At 40.8% G+C, this 17,439-nt stretch overlaps 2 protein-coding genes across 2 annotated transcripts in view; one reads left to right on the plus strand and one right to left on the minus strand.

The window, feature by feature from the left end:
* Positions 1–998, minus strand: LOC125177285 (olfactory receptor 148-like). The gene is given in 2 exon segments (XM_047879455.1): positions 1–524; positions 527–998. Coding segments are annotated over 2 exon segments (996 nt in total).
* A 4,458-nt stretch (positions 999–5,456) lies between these two features.
* Positions 5,457–17,439, plus strand: part of VWA5A (von Willebrand factor A domain containing 5A) — a 37,430-nt gene continuing 25,447 nt past the window's right edge. Inside the window, exons 1-11 of the mRNA XM_047879449.1 lie at positions 5,457–5,505; positions 6,471–6,515; positions 8,685–8,742; positions 8,862–9,064; positions 9,368–9,590; positions 9,713–9,888; positions 10,168–10,282; positions 13,966–14,135; positions 14,387–14,475; positions 14,680–14,824; positions 15,287–15,366. Of these exons, the coding sequence (XP_047735405.1) occupies positions 8,700–8,742; positions 8,862–9,064; positions 9,368–9,590; positions 9,713–9,888; positions 10,168–10,282; positions 13,966–14,135; positions 14,387–14,475; positions 14,680–14,824; positions 15,287–15,366 (1,244 nt within the window). The 5' untranslated portion in view covers positions 5,457–5,505; positions 6,471–6,515; positions 8,685–8,699. The remainder of the gene's footprint in view (positions 5,506–6,470; positions 6,516–8,684; positions 8,743–8,861; positions 9,065–9,367; positions 9,591–9,712; positions 9,889–10,167; positions 10,283–13,965; positions 14,136–14,386; positions 14,476–14,679; positions 14,825–15,286; positions 15,367–17,439) is intronic.

Consider the following 17,439-nt stretch of genomic DNA (forward strand, 5'->3'; position numbering starts at 1 on the left):
TTATGCCAGAGAAATAAATACTACATTGTAGAACACTCTTTTCAGGGATCTTTTCACTTCCCTGTTTCTTAAGGAATAGATTAACGAGTTCAGCATGGGTGAGACAATATTATTTAATATTTGCACCACAGCACCAAGCAAGGGGTTGGGTGAGGGCTGCAGATAGATGATGATTACAGGTCCATAGGCACAGAGGATTGCAGTGAGGTGGGCACTGCAGGTAGAGAAAGCTTTCTGCCTGCCCTCTGCTGATCGGATTCTCAGAATGGCAATCCCAATGCGTGTGTAGGAGATACAGACACTGAACCAAAGCATTAAAGCCAGAAAACCAACATTAGTGGAGCCCACTTTCTGGGCCAGGGAGCTGTCAGTACAAGCCAGGGGTAAGACAGCAGGAATGTCACAGAAGAAGTACTCCACCCGGTTGGAGCCACAGTAGGTTAACCAAAAGGTGAAGGAGGTCAGAATGGTGGCGTGGAGACAACCCGCCAGCCAGGCTGCCATGACTAAGCTGACACAGACCTCAGTGGGTGACAGATGGCCACAAAGCGGTCATAGGCCATCACAGAATAGAGACAACCTTTGCTAGACCCCGGGAAATGGTAGAAGAAGAGCTGTGCAGCACAGCCCTTATAAGAAAGGGCTTTGCTTTGGCCAGAGAGATAAAATAGCATCCTGGGACAGGTTACAGTTGGGAACAACGTGTTGAAAATAGATAGGCATCCCAGAAAGAAATACATGGGGGTGTGAAGGGTAGAGGAAGAAACAATTGCTCTAAGGATGAGTAAATTGCCAAGCAGGGTGAAGAGGTAAGCAAATGAGAAGATGACAAATAGCACAGTCTCCAGTCCCTCTGTCTGAGGTATTCCCAGTAGAATAAACTCATGGAACTCTGTGTGATTCCTCAGGTTCCCGGAGCAGAGGTCTGGATAGAGATAGACGGTGAAAGCATGAATGTGGAGAATGACTCGAGGCAGACACGATACCAGGACATTCATCACCATCAATCTTTGTTTATTTAAAAATTTTTTTAAAGGATTTCATTTTTAAGTAATCTCTACACCTAATATGGGGCTCAAACTTACAACCCTGAGATCAAGACTCACATGCTTTACTGACTGAGCCAGCCAGGTGGCCCAGGCTTTGTTTCAACATAAATATGGTGCTGAAATTAAGAATTAGGCTTCTGCCAAAGACATTTAGAGGACAGTGAAGCAAATAGAGTGCATGCTTTTATGTCACGGGATGTCATCGTCCTTAATGAACATGGATACAATGCGATACGAAACATTACTATGGTGAAATACTGGATGGGCTAAGAGAACAAAGTGCTCAATATTGAACAGATGAACATAATTTAACTAACATCCACAGTCAATTGTACAATAATACATGCCCTAAAATAGACTAACCTGGAAGCCACTTCCTCCTGATTTCTTTTCAGAACATGTCTACAGTTAATCAAAGATACGGTCAAATACCCTAAATATTGGTCAAAGGTTAATGTGGGCACCCACACCTTTGACGACAATAATCGATTGCAATTCAGTACAATGTGCATTAGAATTTGAATTGTATTAGTATTATTCTAATTGAATACATTCCGTAGTTTGAGAATTTTCTTATTTAGCAATGTTCATTTGACTGAAAAGAAACTATCAGTGATAAATCTGGATGTGATCCTGGGGTTTTAAATTGTCTAAAGATTAGTAGCTAAGTTGTATTATGTAGAAGGTAGGTTTTAGTAAAGTTACATCACCCATAAAGATGTAGATACGGATGTTTAATCTTTGCTAACAACTGGAATTTTTGACTCCTTAGTGCAACAAAAGGATTTCAATAATGCAACTGTTTTGTGTTTTCTGCTTTTTAAAATTTTTAATTTTTTTTTCTGGTTAGAAAACTTACAATGGGATCTACTTTCTTAACAGATTTTTAAGTGTACAATACATTATTATTAGCTGTAAGCATGATGTTGTACAGCTAAGAGTTTATTCATTTTGCCTTACTGAAACTCTATACCCTTGGTTCTGTCCCCATTTTCTCTCTCATCCTTACCCCTGGCAACCACCATTCTGCACTCTGCTTCTATGTGTGTAACTATTTGTTTTATTTTAAAGGAAAAAGTCACAGAACAGAATATGTTGAGAATAGGAATTGCCACCAGGGTGTGCTGTGGTCAGCTGTCTGTTACAAGCCTAGGATTCAGAGGTGCTTGTGAATTGTCCATAAAGGCATGCATGATACTCTCACTTTCAGTTTTGACTTTCGTGATTCAATGGAGATCCGAAGTATATGAAAATTGTCTAATTATAATTTCCTGACTTCCAATTATAATTCCTGATTGATTTCTTCAATCCTCTTCCATAATTAGTAGTTACTAATTGATAATTTTATCTTCTAAAAAAATTGGAAGTGGTAAGATAGGTTAATACTATTCATATATACAAAAGAAATTCCAAAGGAACTGAATTTAGGTTCTATTAGACTGTAAATCCCCTGAGAGTAAGCATCATAATTTGTCATTAAATCCACAATACTTATCACAGTGCTAGTAAAGAGTTGGCATTTAAATATTTGTTAGATAAGTAACTGAATGAAAAGTTGGAAATTATTTTATAGACATACTTCGAGTATAAGTTCCATGAAGAGATTGTGTCTATTCTTGTTCAGCACTATATCTCTAGAACTTAGAAAATAGTAGCATCCAGGAAGTGTGTTTATTTGAATAGGATTTTAGAATGCTCTGAAATGATTCCTTTTGTTTTTAGACTACTTTAGGCCTTTTTTAATTAATCCTGGAAAGCAATGGCTATAGCGAGCCTTCTGTTAGCTTGAGAGTCCATGCCTAATGGAAGGAATTTAGGTGCACATCAAAATGTAGGGTATCTAATTCCTGAACTAGAAGAGATAAGATGAGCCTTGAATATCTTCATAATTGTTGGTGACTCATTATTGTCTCTTGTTGGGGGGAAAAGCATGTACTTGACAGGTGGAAGGGAGAGCTAAGGAAGAATGGACCTTCCTGAAGAGAAGGAAAAGGAATAAGATATGATTGGTGGTGCATTTCTATCAGTGAATAGGAAGAGGGGAAAGTGAGGAGGTGGCCATACTCTTTTCTTTGATTTTTTTTAATGTTTATTGTTTATTTTTGAGAGGAAGAGACAGAGAATGAGTGGGGTAGGGGCAGAGAGAGGGGGGGACACAGAATCCAAATCAGGCTCCAGGCTCTGAGCTGTCAGCACAGAGCCTGAGATGGGGCTGAAACCCACCAACCTGAGCCAAAGTCAGACACTTGACCAGCTGAGCCACCCAGGCGCCCCATACTCTTTGCTTTGAAAGGGAATGGTGTGATGTTACACACATCATTTTTTGTTTCCCATTGGCCAGAACTCGGTCATAATGTCATACCTAGCTTTAAGGGAGGCTAGGAAATGTCTTTATTCTGAAAGACCATAGACTTGATTAAACTTGGGCTAAACTTGAGAATTGATATTAGAGATTACTGAGCAACCTAAAGTCACAAGGACAGAATTTTGGGTGGAGACACCTAATCTAAGGTGGCTTGTATTTATTCTCTATTACACTACAAACGTGTTTTCCTTAAGCACTCACACTACCAGATATTTTCTTCTTTATTTACTTACGTATTTGTTTATTGACTATTTCCTCCCCCTGCAATGTAAGCTCCAGATAGGGAAGGGTCTTTGTGTCTTGGTATTGTCAAAATGCCAATGTCTAGAACAATGCCTTGCATACAGTAGAAGCCCAGTAATTATATGTTGACTAAAAGAGTGAACTACAAGGGGCGCCTGGGTGGCTCAGTCAGTTAAGCCTCCGACTTTGGCTCGGGTCATGATCTCACGGTTCTGTGCTGACAGCTCAGAGCCTGGAGACTGCTTTAGATTCTATGTCCCTCCCTCTCTCTGTACCTCCCTCACTCACGCTCTGTCTCTCTCTCTCTCTCAAAAATAAATAAACATTAAAAAAATTTTTTTAAAAAGAATGAATTGCATGTTCTCTTTCAAAATTTGATCATTGGATTTATTAAATTGCCTATATGCAAAGAGTGAATTATTCATCGGGCTTACACGAAGTATGAATAAACAGATCAATAAAATACATTCATATTTTTAACAGCTATTAAGGTCTACTTAATTATGTACGTTGTGCCACATTCAGAGGCTTTTCATATAAGTGTCCTTCCAATAACCAGCATCATCTCTATGTTTCTTGATTCAGTTCCTTCCAACCCAGCTGCCATATACGGTCTGTAGCAAACAATTTTTTTTTTTAACCTCTCTAGTCCAACCGGGTCAGAAGATGAACTCTGCCCATTCTTCCAGCCTCTTCCTTTTGTTGACCAGACACTTCGGCCAACAGAAGTTATAGCCAGGAGAAACAATACCAGATGTGATTTCTACCAAGAGAAAAGGATCATTCCCTCTCACAATTAGTTTGATACATGTAAAGAACATAGTCCTAGAGCCTAAAACTGATAAAATAGAATCTGTGCTCATATTGTGCTTTACCATACATGTGTATATACACACATCACATCACGTCAAGATCCACCGAATCTTTAAGAACAACCCAGGGAGGGAAGTGTGCCATTATTTCCATTTTACAGATAAGACAACAAACTCAGAGAAAGTAAAATGAATACATTGCAGAGACCAAAATGAACCTGAGTTTTCATATGTATTATGTTTCTTTACCCTCTACATATTCTCAATAGCAATACAATTCTTTTTTTAAGCCTCAGACTTAACAGATCATTTTGAAATAAAGAAGACATAGGAAACTTCATCGCTTCTAGTGTTCCTTAGCCAGCAAAATGAGCATAGATATTCTAACTTCTTACGTTGTTAGCCCCAGCACCAAAAAAAAAAAAAAAAGAAAAAAAACCCCAAAAAACCAAACAAACAAAAAAACAAAACAAAATCCACAATAACCCAAAAAACAAAACCCAAACACCTTAATTTTATGATCCTGATGAAAAATCCATAAGTGATCCATGACTGGAAGACTTGGTCCCTGTGAGCATTGTCCGGTCTCCGGGCCCTCCCCCCCTGTGCTGTTAGGAAGGATGCAGTCTTGGGACAAATAACTCAAACTAGAGATTAGAAATCAATGATAATGCCCATAAAGTTCAGGGCCTACCATACAGTATTATTAGTAGGGCCTAGTGCACAGTAAGTCCTGGGTAATTCAATCTGTTACAGGAATATGATGTGATTTGATGTGATTGTTGATGTTACTGTGAAAGCACTTCACTGGTAAAACAGTCTCTTCCCTTTGCCTGTCTTCTGATTGGTCCTTAGCAGAGACTAGGCGTTGGAAAAACAGCAAACGTTCGAGGGTTGAAGAATTTTCCATTGATCCCTTAATCAAGTAGTCGCCACTTTGTAACCGGTCCCTAGAAGGGGCGGGTCTTCCTGGAAATTTTGACTGCAGCTGTTTTCCCCCCGGCTGTGACTCAGAGCGCCCAGACTGCGGGAGAAGGTAGGGGATCCCGCAGCCCGCGCTGGGGCTGGATCACACCCCTTAACCCTGACGGCCAAGACGCGCCCTTTCCAGCTCCCTTTCCCCATCTCCAAACCCGCTGGGGCTTGTTTTAACTGCAAACCCAAGGGGTGGGGGAATTTAATCCTGGTGTTCGCTCCCCGGGGGTTTTCTGCAGGTTTGGCAGTTTAGGGGGATCTTGTGGGGGGTGGGGGTGGGGGTGAGGGCTGGAAAGGGGATTTAGGCATCTGCTGATTTTCTCAAGGTCCCTCTTCTTTTTACTTTCCTTCTCTTTAACTTTACTTATTTCTCTCTCTTTCTCTCTCTCTCTCTCTTTCTTGTAGAAGATTGATGTTTTCTCAATTTTATCGAATTTTCTGCTGTGGAAATGGAGTTTCAAACCTCCCCCCACCCCCGATCCCAGTAGGACTGCAGCCTCTAAACCCTTCCCTATAGAAATTTAAGAAAGCGACTCTGGTCGCTTCTGTTAATACTTGGAGGCTGCAAATCTAGGACTGAAATTTTAAAGATTAAATCACTTTCTGTTTCTATCTGAGCTCCACTCCCCTCTTGTCCCCTGCAACAGGCTGCAGGGGTGTGGCCTGCTGCGCCACGAGCGCGCTGGCTCCGCCCTCTCCTAGGTGGGTGGCTGAACCGCTAGGTGCCTGGACTCTTGGATTCCTGAGGGTCCACCTTAACACGCAGCCCTCCGGCTCAATTGGGACCCCCCCCCCCCCTCTATTTTCCCAGCCGCCTCAGATTCAACGCTTTGACCTTGGTCAGCTGCTGTGGTCAGTGTTGCCAGGTGCATTTCTGAAATGGCATCCTGGGGGGCAGAGAACTAGTTCTGAACCACCATAGTTTGTACGGAGAAGGGTGGGGGAGAAGGTGCAGAAAAGCAAATTCCCCTCAATGAAGGATTTGTTCTGGGGTTAGAATTGGGAAATAAGACTGTTTCTTTGTAGGAGATACCCCTCTGCTTCTGTCCCTTCACCTGGAAGCCATCCTTGGTGAGTATTGCCAAGCCTCAGAGATTGGGTTACTTGACACATTTCTTCAGTTGTCGACGGTCCTGGGTCTTCCTCCTGTTGTAAGCTTCCTACTGATATTTTTAGAAATTTTTCCTTCCCCTAACCCCAGCCCGTCCTACCTCAGTCAAGCATCTGCATGGAAGTCCTTTTCCTGACCATTCTTTCCTCTCCCCACAGCTGCTACTGCCCTCTGTGTTTCTATCAAATGGGAGCCATTTTGCCACACTCAGTTTTTTTTAAATTGTTTAATGTTTATTTATTTTTGAGAAAGAGAGAGAGAGAGAGAGAGAGAGAGAGAGAGAGAGAGAGAGATCATGAGTGGGGGAGGGGCAGGGAAAGGGAGACAGATTCCTAAGCAGGCTCCAGGCTCTGAGCTGTCAGCACAGAGCCTGATGTGGGGCTTGAACCCATGAATGGTGAGATCATGACCTGAGCTGAAGTTGGATACTTAACCGACTAAGCCCCCCAGGCACCCCACCACACTCAGTTTTTATCCAGTTCTTCGAAATACCAAACACAGAATGAAGACCCTGATTTATTGGCGCTGATCTGTGGACATGGGGCATGGTGTACAAGATGCACCATTGCCATCAGATGGATGAGCGACGTGGACATTGCTCTGGATGGGAGTAGGGTGAGGTTTTAAATGGTGATTGGGATGAGCATAGAGGGCCTAGAAGTAGTCCTCCAGAAGCTTCAGAATCCTTGAGGGGGATGTTGTTCTAGGAAGGAAAGTTGCCTTTCTCATGAGCCTGCATGTTTTTCTGGCCTGTGGGTTCCTCAGTGAAGGTTGGGCTTCCCAGAGCCTCGTCTGCTTCTGGGACTCTGGATAAGTACATAAGTTTCTGTTTTTTTCGGCATTCTCTGTACACCAGACACTTCTATTTTAGCTGCTTAAGTTGTGTTTTCAGTGAAAGGCCCCCTAACTGGTGCTGGAGATTGTAGCTCATGTCACCCTTTGACAGAGCAGGGAGAGGCAAGGTGACCAGTGATTCTGTTCAGAATGGTCAGAGGGCAGCTTCCAGGGGTACTAGGGCCAATGACTAGGACCAGACCCACCCACTGATTCTCTGGATAAAAGAATCATAGTGTAAATCATAATCTAGATATGTAAATGTATCTTCTTGTTACCATATCACACGAAATAGGTGTCTAAGATTATAATAAAATTTGGAATATGTGGTTAGGATGGCATGATTTAAAATAGAGGTCATGTTGGGGCACCTGGGTGGTTCAGTCGGTTGAGCATCTGACTTTGGCTCAGGTCATAATCTCACAGCTTGTGAGTTCGAGCCCTGCGTCAGGCTCTGTGCTGACAGCTGGGAGCCTGGAGCCTGCTTCGGATTCTGTATCTCCCTCTGTCTCTGCCCCTAACTCACTTGCATTCTGTCTCTGTCTCTTTCAAAAATAAATAAACATTTAAAAAAATAAAAAATAAAATAAAATGGAGGTCATGTTGCATATGTGATATTTATATATATATATATATCTTAGAATACTTTGGATGGAGGAAACAGTGGTTTCAATTGTGAGTCCCAAAAGAAAAGTCACAAGGTAAGTGATCTTAGTTGCAGGGGACCATTATGGATCAAGACGCTACTTCAGTGCAGGTCTCTGTTTAGCATGATCCAAAGTAACAGGCAAGGTCTATTTAACAACTGTAACAATTACAGCAGGAGCAATACAAGTCTATTATCATTGATTAAACGCTTCCTGTAGGCCAGGCACTATTCTAAGGACTTCATATATATAAATCCATATATGCATATATGACAAATAGTATATGGTTTTCATTGTGGAAAGAGAATACTGAGGTTCAAAGGGGTTAAGATAATTTTAGTTATTCCACATACAGTATCTAAGGAATGGTATATTTGAAAAAGTGGAACTGGTATTTGAACCAGCTTCAGGGTGTTTCAGAGACTTCCTGTTTATTGGGTACGTAGTGAATCTTACAGTTTACCACTTGGGTCTGACATTTAGAAGGAGTGTTACTATTGGCATCTGCGTCCCCTTCTTCACAGCTTCTTTCTCCTTCCCATTAATCCTCTGAATGTATTCTCGTGCCAGACAGGAGCACATGAGGTCTGGTCTTTGAATAAATAATCCCCAACATATCACTGTATTTATGATGTGTCTTTTCCACAGTAACCCTGCATCACCATGGTGCGCCCTTCTGGCCTACTAACCCGCCAAGAGGAACCAGGTAGGCATGATTCATGACCCTAACTTGCCATTGTATCTTTGGCATCTAGCCCAATGCCTGGCATGCAGGAGGCCTTCTGGTAAAGTTTGTTCACCACTTGAACTCTGGTCTATCTCTAGTGCCATTGAAGAGCATCTGTGTGACCTTGTCCATTCGTGAGTTTGTGGCTGGTGTGGCTGCTACCTTAAACTATGAAAATGAAGAGAAATTTCCTTTGGAGACCTTCTTTGTGTTCCCCATGGATGAAGATTCAGCTGTCTACAGCTTTGAGGCCATGGTGGATGGGAAGACAATTAAAGCAGAATTAAAGGATAAGAAGAAGGTACTGGGGATGAGTAGATTATCTCCTCCCTTCTTATTTCCTTAATGCGTACTCTTAGGATCTCTAGCATATGCAACTTCACAAAAAATGCTGATGTTGAATGCTCTTTCTGCTATTCCCCTCTAGCTGCTATTTTCCTAAAATCATCTGGGGGGAATAGTCCATCAGGCATTCACAGTAGAGCTGTGACCTTGGCAAGACCAATCACAGGGCTTCTCCATCAGTCTCTGTTTTCCGTACCGCTCGTCTCTTCATTTAGCCATGCCACCTTTGGTATCACCTTCCTTTCCCTGTTATCCGTAGGCCCACATCATCTATGAGAGTGCCATCAGCCACCGCCACCAAGCTTTCCTCCTGGAAGAGGACAAGTGCTCCAGGGACGTCTTCTGTTGCAATGTGGGGAACTTGCAACCTGGGTCAAAGGTGGCACTCACCCTGAAGTACGTGCAGGAGCTGCCCCTGGAAGCGGATGGGGCCCTGCGCTATGTGCTCCCAGCTGTCTTGAATCCTCGATACCGTTGCTCTGGTGAGTATCCTTTCCTTTTGAATACTGGTGGTGGGTTATATAATTTGGGAAACCCCCTCAAGTGTCGTAGGGGTGCTAAGAAATATGAGAAGGGAAAACAGAACTAAGGTAACTTCTTGTAGGATCGCCTGAGGACAGTTGCCTTGATTTGAAGACTCCCATAGTCCCTTTGGATGACTTGCCCTATGCGTTCAGCATGACTGCCACTGTCAGTTCCCAGCATGGCATTGAGACGATCCAGTCCAACTGCCCCTTGAGTCCTATTGAGTACCTTGGAGATAAGAAGACTTCTGCCCAGGTAATTCATAAGAAAGTAATGTTGTTGCCAGCACCCCTGTTCTTTGGGTTCTGACCTTGTTCCTCACTCAGTCTTTCCAAAATGTTCCTTACTTTTCCCTACTAAGTAGAGGGAATCCTACTTTGTTCCTTCTTTATCCAGAGCCTTCTCTCCATTCTTGCCCCTGCCGCTGATCATGCTCACTCAAGGAAGAAGCCTGTAGCCCGCAGCTCTGACCTCAGCCCCAGGCAGCGAGCAGTGATAGTTCTAACATGGCTCTTTTGCTTGTTCCCAACTCAGATTTCCTTGGCTGATGGACACAAATTTGATCGAGATGTGGAACTCCTGATTTACTACAGGGAAGTGCATACCCCCAGTGTAGCTGTGGAGTTGGGGAATCCTAAAAACAACCCAGGTATTTTCTTTCTCCCTTTGTAGTTACCTCCTAAAGGGTAACTCTTGTCTTGGAATTTCCCTCAAATTACCCTCACTTTACTTTTCTTCTGTCCAGTAGTAGGTAAAACATTCAAAGAGCTTATATTACGGTTAGATACAATGAGTATCATGTGGTTGTGTCTTAGAGACAAATTTAAGTGAATCAGTAGATAACGAGATCAAGGACATGGACAAATAATTCACAAGAGGAAACACAACTAGTTTACAAACATAGATGGCAATGATCAATCTCTACAAGTGCAAATAAAAATAAAATAAAATAAAATAAAATAAAATAAAATAAAATAAAATAAAATAAAATAAAAATAACTGGAAATGTGTACCTCCGAATCCCTTTTATCTATTTCTAGTCTATTTTATTTCTTTTATATATCCTCTTATCTATTATCTATGGTACTAAGAGGTACAAACTTTCAGTTTCCAAATAAGTACGTCACAGTGATGAAAAGTAGAGCACAGGAAATATAGTCAATAAGATTGTAATAACGTTTGGTGGCAGATGGCAAATAGACTTATTGTAGTGAGCACTGAGTAATGTATAGAATTGTTGAATCATTATGTCGGGTACCTGAAACTAATATAACATGGCGTGTTAATTATACTTCAATGAAAAAGTAAATATTCATTTGTGGGGAAAAAATAAAATGAAAATAATGATGTGACATTTTCACTTTTCAAATTATCAAAGATTTCCAAATCCGATAATGCCTGATCATTCATCTCCAGAGATTTTTCATCTCACCCTGGGATCTTAATTTCTAAGTATGTTAAAAACTGGATATAGTCTCTTAATAGTTTTTTAATTTCTTTAATTTCCCTTATTTTCTAAATTTTCCTTACCATGTGTGTACTGTTCCTTATAACTATAACTGGTATAACCCATAGGAGTCTATTGCTGTCTTGGGCCTTCCTGGGCAGCCATGTCCCTGGATTGCAGGGACCAAAGTCTAACTGGAGGTACTGCCACCTCTGAAGCTTTTTTCACATTGGTGGAATGGAAGGATGTTTGGGGACAGTCATAGTCACAATGCTATAGCTTGGGTTAGGTTCTTACTTCTGTAACTACACTGCTATGAAGACAGTTTCCTGTAGTTGGTCCTCCAGAGGCCATCCTTCTCTCCCATTGTTAATGTTTGGCCAAGGTCGATTTAGAGCTCCTTAGTTTGCCCTCACTTGTTCAACCATTTTTTCTCTGGGCCAGTTGTCCATGCTAAAGCCGGTAGAGGGGCTCCCAGCCTCAACCAGATTTGCTCCAGCTCTTCTTCCAGTAAGCTCCATGCCCTGTCTTTGTAAATTAGTTTTGTCCTTTTGTACTGTTTTTGTCCTTTCCCTTTGGTGCCTCCCCCTTGGGTGCCCATGAAATACGCCCACAGTAGCGACCTGGTCTTCAGTCAGGATTATTCTAATCCACCAGAGAAAGTGGTGGATTATATATATGGTGGATTATTATATATATATATATATATTATATATATATATATATATATATATTTATAGTGCTGAATCTTAAAAGGTATGGATTAGGATCTCAGTTCCTTTCCTTCCAAGAAGTTCCCTTGGCCCCTAGGCGGAATTCCTCATCTGTTCTCTATGACGGGCTCTGCGGGCCAGAGCGGGATATCAGGGGAAGCCTTTATGATCTTGTGAATCCCCTTCTAGCAGGGCTGCTCATATCTCACTTTCTAGATCATATATCTGGTCAAGATGACTTTCTGTTCCCATTCATCCAAGGAAGAAAATGACAACCGGCAGCTTGGCTCACTAAACCCACTGACAGTTCTACAAAATGAAGCATATTACTACATGATGAAAGTACTTTACATACATATGTACAGATGTATACACATATTTTAAAGTGTATTTATTTTGAGAAAGAGAGACGCATGATCTGGGGACAGGCAGAGAGAGAGGGAGAGAGAGAACCCCCAGCTGCACTGTCAGTGCTAAGTCCAGCGTGGGGCTCGAACCCAGCAACTGTGAGTTTATGACCTGAACTGAAATCACGAGTCGGATGCTCAACTGACTGAGCCACCCAGGCACCCCCCAATATATATATATATATATATATATATATATATATATATATATATATTTAAACTTAGAACATACTTGACCATATTAAGAACATTATTTTTAAAATGTTATATGTATAATTTAATAAAAATAGCATAAAAAGTTGGTAAATAATTTTCCAAAATTGTTATTAAGAGCTTAACCTGAGTTAAGGCCTCAATTCAGTTCCTTAAACATGTATCACTGAACCCTTAACATGATCTTGAGTCAGGTATTACTACTTGGATTGTTCAGATGAAGAAACTGAGGCCAGCAAGCAGAAGAGCTAGGGCTTGCTTGAAATGTCTTATTTAAAAATGAGGAAGCAGAGACTCATAAAGGTGAAAATAATTTGAGCCAAGCCAAAGGAATTATAGTAGAAATACCTAGATAGTGCATACTGTATATCTGGCATTGTTCTAAACACATTAAACATACGCACCTGTTTCATTGTCATGGTAGATTGTCTGATTTACCAGTCCAATGCCAATCCCACTACAATAAGCTGCCTCTTTAAATAGAATGGAATTTACCTTGCCCATTAAAAAAAAAAAAAAAAGCTACCCTTCCATTCTGTATGCAGCGATTTGGATTTTTTAGAAGTTATTCTTGAACTAGCATTCAAGCAAATATTTGATGAGCTGCGACCATTTCATTTGGAAGCCAGTTTGGTCATTGGGGTATCCCAAGGGTAAGAGATTAAAACAAACCACATCCTGTAGTCGTATTGAATCCCAAGGCTACTGAGTATTTAAACCTATAAATCCTGGAATCACTTTATAACAGTCAGGTATGGGAATTTAATTCTTTGTCCTCTTATATTCTCTGAACTGTAAAACTGGAGTGGATCTAATCACCCAGCCATTCTCACTTCATCTCTGTCTCAATACTAACATTTCAATTCTTGCATCAGTTTTCACTTGTTCCTCAAAATAAAACCAAAGCTTTGACAGCCTGGTAACATGGGTCAGACTCCCATGGTTTCCTTCACAGTGTTGCTTGGATGATGCTGTTAGAGTCTAACACACATCCCACTTCCGGAGAGTATCATTAAATGTTTCATCCCCAAAGCAGAGGACTTTCCTTGGTGTGTATGACACTTATACTGTCAGCTCTTGCAAACTGCCAACATAGGAGTTGCCCATGAGCCTTCATTATTTCAAAAGTATAATTAAAGACCTAAACAAGGACCCACATAATACATTTCCTATTGATTTGATCTGAAGAGAAGGTGTCCCTGCCAATAAATTAGCTCGATTCTTCTGGCAGATTCCAGAACATTTTAACTTCAGGCATTTCACTCAGTTACCTCCCTGCTAGGAAACTAGCATCCAATTATATATTTTAATTATTGGTTGTACCTGTGACCTCTACCTTCTTTTTTTCTTCCATATCTTTTCTGCTTCTCTATCTTTTATATGTTTATAACTCACCCCAAACCCTCTACCAGGATATACAGTATGAAGAGCAAATAGCATTTTAGATTTGGATTTTCTCAGCTCCCTATGTAACTGACTACACCGATTCTTGGGGTCTTCGGTATTCTTGGGTTCCTTTTCATGTTCTGGTGTCCTTATCTTTTCAAATTAGATGGTTTGATGAAAGATCCATCTGCGATGGTGTGTTTCTACCCAAATATCCCAGAAGTTGAGCCATCAGCTATCTGTGGAGAATTCGTCTTCCTCATGGACTGCTCAGGGAGTATGCAGTGCCCCATAAGTAAACAGGATAAATCACAGTTGCGCATAGAGGCAGCCAAGGTAAAGCTAGTTACTTTCTTTTTTGGTCACGTGCACAAAGGAGGATGAATCGCAAGAATTAAATTGGGGTCCATCTGGAACTTTCCCCTTCTGAGCTACGTCTAACATGACCACTCTGAGAATAGCCTTGGGATATAAGGGCCTGGAGTCATGAAATGTGGGAAGGCCCACCCCTGTAAGAATTACACTGGGAGGGTCTGTGTGTCTGGGAGGAGCCTCTCTCACTGTCTCCTTGTACTCTCTTCCTTCAGGAAACACTGATTTTGCTGCTGAAGAGTTTGCCTGTAAACTGTTATTTCAATATCTATGCATTTGGATCTTCCTTCGAGGCATTCTTTCCGTAAGTTTCTAGAAAGCCTACAGAGGGTCCAAAAGGAAACTTCAAAGACAGAAGTAGATTGTTAGAGGGGTTCCTTGCACAGTTGACTTTGGCATTGGGTGTTTCAGGTGAGGTTGTTTATAGTGGGGGTATCTCAGTTCAGGGACTTGATACTGGGTGGTGTTGAGCAGCTATCGTATCACTGGGCGTGTTTGTTTTTCTCAGGAATAGTGTGAAATACACTCAGGATACCATGGAAGAGGCACTGAGGAGAGTTAAACTTATGCGGGCGGACCTAGGGGGCACGGAAATCTTGACACCGCTCCAGGTCATTTACAGAGAACCTTCCACCCCGGGCCACCCCCTACAGGTAGGAACACCTGGAACAGAGCCAGCAGAAGGCAACAGAGAGAATGAAATCTCTGTTCAAGAATCCATCCCCCTGAGCTTGGTTGTAGGTTTGTTAAAATAGGACATAAAATTCAGAGTCTTCTATCATACAGTGAAGAGAATAAGACAAGAGACAAGAAGCGTTTAATAGAATTCCTTTCCTTAGCTCCGTGCTGTGGGCGGTGGGTAGTGGAAGTTGTTTTGTGAAGTCCCACAAAAGTTTTAGATGAGACGAGAAGGGGGAGGTGATGAAAATCCCAGGTCCCAAACAAGCCGTGTGAGAATGTGGTGCAAGTGACCATGGAACGTTAGGGACCTCACACCCGTCTGAAGGGGCTGTAGTCTCTGGAATGAAACAGTTGATTTTTCCCAAGGGCAAATTCTGGCATCTTAAAAAATGATCTTCACAGAGATATGATGAATGTCTTCTTTCTATCTACAGCTTTTTGTCTTCACAGATGGAGAAGTTACTGACACGTTCAGTATAATTAAAGAAGTTCGGAACCACAGACTGAGGCACAGGTAGGAAGAGAATGTGAGTTCTGGGTGACTGACCCGGGTAGTGGCACATGTAGTTTACTGCCAATTGCTACGAGGGTTGACATTCCTTTCAGAGGAGAGAGCGATTCAAGAATTTTAGTTTTACTAGCTAAAAAGCTTTTTCTATATCATTTTCCCCTCTCTAGTAAAAGATAAAAGTCATTTTCTAAATAATGTCTAAACCATATGGAAACAAAAATTGAATAGTAAGACAGTTTAAAAAATTTTTTTAGTGTTTTATTCATATTTGAGAGAGAAAGAGACAGAGAGTGAGTGGGGAAGGGGCAGAGAGATGAAGACAGAATCTGAAGCAGGCTCCAGGCTCTGAGCTGTTAGCACAGAGCCTGATGTAGGGCTCGAACTCACGAGCAGTGAGATCATGACCTGAGCCGAAGCTGGACACTTAACCAACTGAGCCACCCAGGTGACCCAAGACAGTTTTTTTAAAACTATAACCATTTTTATCAAAGTAAAACATACACAAATCATAAGTATACAGCTGGGTGAATCACAGAGTTGATCACTACCAACTTTTACCTCTCCAAAGGAAATAGCTTTCCTGACCTGTAACACCATGAATTATTTTTACTTGTTTTCAAATAAAAATAAGTGGGTTATACAATATGTTTTTGTTTCTGTGTATTTTACTTCTTGCCCTCAGTAGTATGTTGATATTCGTACCTATTTTGCATGGAGCCATGGTTAATTTTCATTGGTGTGTAGTATTCCATAGAATAATAGATAGTTATATGTGTATGTATGTATATATATATATATATAGAGAGAGAGAGAGAGAGAGAGAGAGGGAGAGATCTGTAGTTCACATGGATTTTGTGTGTGTGTGTTGTGTGAAGTAGGGGCCAATTTTCATTATCTTCTCATGTTGATATCATATTGACCCTGTACCATTTATTGAAAAGTTCTCACTGATGTACAGTGTCATTTTTGTCACAGATAAGCATCTACACATGTAGTAATTGTTCTTGGATCCTTTGTTCCATCCCATCTATTTATCTAGACATGTGCCAGTACTATACCAGATAAATTTATGCAGCTCTCTGATAAATATTGATTTCCAATAGAGTAAGTCTTCAACTTTGGTTTTTTTTTTTCAAGATTGTCTCAGCTGTTCATGACTCTTTATATTTGTATTTTAGAATTCGTTTGTCAGTTTTTACCAAAAAAAGGAGACTGTTGAGATACTCAGCTGCTCATGACTCTTTATATTTGTATTTTAGAATTCATTTGTCAGTTTTCACCAAAAAAAGGAGACTGTTGAGATACTGATTAGAATTACATTGACTTTAGGGGTGCCTGGCTGGCTCAGTCAGTAGAGCATGTGACTCTTGATCTCGGGGTTATGAGTTCAAGCCCCATCTTGGGCATAGAGATTACTTAAAAAAAAGGAGAGAGAATTGCACTGATTTTATAGATCAGTTTTGGGACAAGTTAGTGTTTGTTATATTGAGTAGTCTAATCTATTTAGATGGTGTGTCCATCCATTTATTTAGGTCTTTCTTGATTCTTCTGAATGTGTGTTTCCAATATTTTATTTAAAAATTGAAACTGTAGAGAAGTTGGAAGAATAGAACAATAGACACTCATATACCCTTCTACCAGAGGTCCGTGTTTAAGCACATTTGCCTCACCTATTTTTTGTCTGAAATATTTGAGAGCAAACCACAGATACTGTAATTCTTCATATGCAAATAATAACGCACCTTATCTTCTAAGAACAGGGACATCCTGATGAATAACCACAATGAAACTATTAAACTCAGGATATCTAATGTTGAGATGATACTATCTAAATACAGGCCATATTTGCCAAGCTTCCTAATACTGTCCTTTACAGATTTTTCTTTGTCTTTGCTTTTGTTCCCAGAGGAAATCTAAGACCAAACATTTTATTTCATTGTTATGTTTCCTTAATCTTCTTTACTCCGGGAGAGATCCTCAGCCTTTCATTATTTTTCATGACACGGATATTTTTAAAGAGGACTATCTAGTTATTTTTGTAGAGACTCAATTTATGTTTGTGTTTGATTACTTAAA

This window comes from Prionailurus viverrinus, chromosome D1, assembly GCF_022837055.1.
Source record: "Prionailurus viverrinus isolate Anna chromosome D1, UM_Priviv_1.0, whole genome shotgun sequence".
Lineage (NCBI taxonomy): Eukaryota > Metazoa > Chordata > Mammalia > Carnivora > Felidae > Prionailurus > Prionailurus viverrinus.